Source organism: Dreissena polymorpha, chromosome 11 (assembly GCF_020536995.1).
Source record: "Dreissena polymorpha isolate Duluth1 chromosome 11, UMN_Dpol_1.0, whole genome shotgun sequence".
NCBI lineage: Eukaryota > Metazoa > Mollusca > Bivalvia > Myida > Dreissenidae > Dreissena > Dreissena polymorpha.
The window spans coordinates 80,600,902-80,604,843 of NC_068365.1; the positions used below are offsets into that span (position 1 = coordinate 80,600,902).

At 34.2% G+C, this 3,942-nt stretch overlaps 1 protein-coding gene across 1 annotated transcript; it reads right to left on the minus strand.

Annotated features, from left to right (window-relative positions):
* Positions 1 to 2,133: 2,133 nt before the first annotated feature.
* Positions 2,134 to 3,610, minus strand: LOC127850780 (heavy metal-binding protein HIP-like). The gene is made up of 3 exons (XM_052384081.1): positions 3,418 to 3,610; positions 2,902 to 3,084; positions 2,134 to 2,657 (listed from the first exon to the last, which is right to left on the minus strand). Exons 1-3 carry the CDS (start codon positions 3,524 to 3,526, stop codon positions 2,212 to 2,214), a joined length of 738 nt encoding a protein of 245 aa, XP_052240041.1. The 5' UTR covers positions 3,527 to 3,610; the 3' UTR covers positions 2,134 to 2,211.
* Between the last annotated feature and the right edge of the window lie 332 nt (positions 3,611 to 3,942).

Sequence of the window (3,942 nt, forward strand, 5' to 3'; positions counted from 1 at the left end):
AAAAAATAAGTCATGCACAGTTCATTCAAAATTGTGGAAAAATGAGTTGCGCACTGTTCAAAATTGTGAAAAAATCATGTCACGCGCTGTACAAAATTCGGAACAATCACTTGCGCACTGTTAAAAAATGGGGGACAAATTAGTGGGGCACTGTTCATTCAAAATTACAAAAAAATAAGTCACAAACTCTTCAAATTGTGAAAACACATGAGTTGCGCACTGTTCAAAATTTGTAAAAACTAGTCGCGCACTGTTCAAAATTTGGAAAAAAATGAGTCGCGCACTGTTCATTCAACATGGTGGAAAAATGAGTCGCGCACTGTACACAATTTCAAAAAATGAGTTGCACACTGTTCAAAATTGTGAACAAATTGAGTCACGCACTGTTCATAAAAAAATTTCACAGTTGAAAACTGTGAACAAATGCGTTGAGCGCTGTGCAACTTTTTTGAAAACATGTGTCGAAAACTGTTCAAAATTGTGTCGCCACGGATCAACATTGTGAAAAAATGAGTTGCAAACTTTTTTTTATTTGTGAAAATTTGAGTCGCGAACTTCTTTAAATTGTGAAAATTTGAGTCGCAAATTTCGCAAATGAGGAAAACACCTATTCCCTTAATAAGCAAAAAACGCCCCGAGTCTATGATAAAAATATTTTAAGTTAAAAGAAATTCTTAATTATTTTTATATAAAGTGGAGTTTATGCATTTTCATTTTGTATTAATAATATTGTGTCTATTAAAGTTGTAATTTGTTCAAGTTGTGCCATAAAAATGTTATTAAAACACTCTATTTTGAAATGTTATCTCCTGTTGGATTTGTTTTATTTTATTATAATATGAAATGTTTTTCTTTTAATGGCAGAAAGTTGCGACCACACATTCCATGGGTGATGATATCTACCAAAATCCTTGGCGGCACAGTTCTACCCTCGTCAGTTGCGCAGTTCTGAGTCTTTCTCTGCCTCTCAACCAACTCGAGATATTCCCCCCCCCCCCCCCCCCAACTGCATCCCGGCACAGCTTCAAATCAACCCATCTAATTAATTTGTCGGAAAGGTAATACTTTTTTGTCGACAAATTTATTTTTGAGAGTATTTATGTTATTGTTTTATCTGAACATGTTATAAATCTATATGTCACTATATTCATAAAGTTTAAATTTTAATACAAATTATATATCTGGATTTTTATTATTAAAGCAGTTATGCAATGAATATTTGATGATGTTTTTTTTTTCTAAAGGATTCTTTTTTTTATTTTCAGGTTGACTACACAAATTTCCTGTTTGGTTGTGGAGATAGAACCATTTTTTTGTGAAAGTTTGATTTCAGACACTTAAAAATTGAAATTGTCATCTATTATTAGGCATGGCAGGCATTAGCAAAGCATCTCAATCAAGTATTATTTATTTTACTTTGTCAATGTTAATTCATTGTGTATGCTATTCACCTGTTTGCCTTGCTTTTTATAAGAATGACACAAAAAGGAAAAGCATTTGTAAAGTATTAGTTTTTTTTTTTATATAATCTTAGACGAGATGTTTAGTGAATATTGTCATAAATTCTTCGTTAAATTGATCAAATCTGTCATTTTTTATTTAAAACGTGTTAAGTATATTTGTGTTACGTTAAATGTTTATCATTGCTGTTTTAAATTGTGTTCATCTGCAGCCAATGAATGGTAGCGGTGCACATTTGTTTTTGTTTATTTTTTCCATTGATTAATGGATGGGTATCCGAAAACACTTTAAAATATCATGTCAGCGTCTCCAACGTAAATGCGCTGTCGTGGCATAATAAATATTCAGTTTGCATAACGACAGAGTTAATCGCTTGATTGTCTTAATGATAAATTTTGAATGTATCTCATACTTCATATTTTAACAATGGCATAAGTGATACTGAAGTGCAAGTACTGAAAAAAAACGATGAGCGATAATAACATTTTTTTCAAAACGACTTTATTGTCGTTCGACGACAATTAACTAACATGCCTTAAACCTATACAGTGCAACTAAAATAGGTTGTGCGAAATAGTCATGACATGTTTACGTTGTAGTTAAATATGTTCTGATAACGTAAGCTATATTCTTTTACTTGTTAAAGCGCAAAGGGTAAGATGATATCCGAACGTGAATCAATGTCTTTTATTTTTAAGACAATAAAGGCTCGTTTACAACACAATCATGAGATGCTTCATGGTGCTTAAATTACTCGACTCTTGTAATAATTGCACCAGTAAAGGATGTCCACATATTACCGAAGAGATAGGCATCGTTCGGCCAGCCCAACTCTACCCAGACCTCGTCCGCCGCGTTCAATTGTACAACAATCGTGATAGAGCCCTGGTCACGCACATTGTCTGCACCGTAGCTGTGCGTCAGCGCCTTGCGAGATCCGTTGACAACCAGAGCTGTTTCGATGTGATTATGTGGTGGGTAATCGCAAAGAATAGACACGGAAAAGATATACAATCCCCTGACAGGAGCGATGAAAAGGCCGTGGTTGTTGTGATAAGCCCCGCCGACGTTTGTAAAGACGGTCTCAAAAATGATGGGCTGACCGAAGGTTAAGTGGGTGAGTTCTTGTGTATTTACAACGGCATGAAATCCGACAGCTTCCACATCGCTCATAACCAATCGCTTGCGCACGTCCTCTGAATGTAAGGAAAATATATTATAACTGCCGGTGAGAAGCAGACATAAAAAGACATGTATTTATACGCACAAATGGAACGAAGCAGTAGAAAATGACAAACTACCACATCTTCATTTATGTTACAACCGTAGGGGGTTACATTATGTAATTATAAATTCAATTCAATCATTTAAATACATTCGTGTAGATAACAATGGTCACAGAGATCGAAAACAAGTACCTTCATATTCCTATGTCCATACCTTCACACAAATGAAGCTTTTCATGAATGCTTTCATTCACTGATCGTCCCAAGTCCACAGCCAATTGTAAGTCTTTCATATCGCTTTTCAAACTTCTAACATCGCTTTTCATAGATGCAAGTTCATCTTTCAAGTTTTCGATTATGTCGTCTCTTGCGGCAAGTTCATTTCTTAGTAATATTTCTGTAATAAATAGAACCAAATCACGTACCATCTCAATATCATGCAGTGATATTGACAGTTTCAGTTTACTAAGCATGCGTCAGAGAAATGAACTTAATGCGAATATCCGAAGGTGAAATTAATTCTGTATACGTCTTGAAATAGGAAACGATTTGCTTTTCTTATAAAAAGGGATATAAGTTAATGTTAAGTAAATAATATTTACGTTTGTTTCATTAGAAAAGTGTAAGTTTGCGTACAGATCACAAATTACATTCCCGGTGGTAAATTTTGTGTTAAATGAATAAGCAAATACACTAAGAAGCTATACGACGTAAATAAAGCATGCCATACCATTTTGTTCGAGTATTTCTAGTCGCTTCAGTATCGCCTCAATGTCTCTGGCATTGGCATGAGCGAGACCAAACAGGGCAAGAATTAACAAAAATATTGACGAATCCATGTTTTAGACCTGTCCTTCCCTCAAGTGTAGCTCTAACGATATGGCAAATTTCGCCGTCTGTCAGCCTATCACGCTGTTGTGATAAGACATTGGTCAAGGACTTGTTCTTTTAATGTATGTCCTGATAAGTGTTGGGATGGTTGAAGAACTACAGGTCGACAAGTATGTTTACATATTACAGTCATGGTAACATATGCATGAACAACTTTAAGAGACTCCCTGGTGAAAAGAAAAATAACAAGTTAATACAAAAATATGTTAAAGATAAATAAAAAATATCATCTTTTTTAATTTTCATTTTTTAAAGAAAAACAAGATATGTCGAAGAGTGTTTTGCGAGTAAATTATTAATTACATACCATAAATGCATGAAAGTATTGATATTATCAGAAAATATCGATAAGGTTTTATCATGT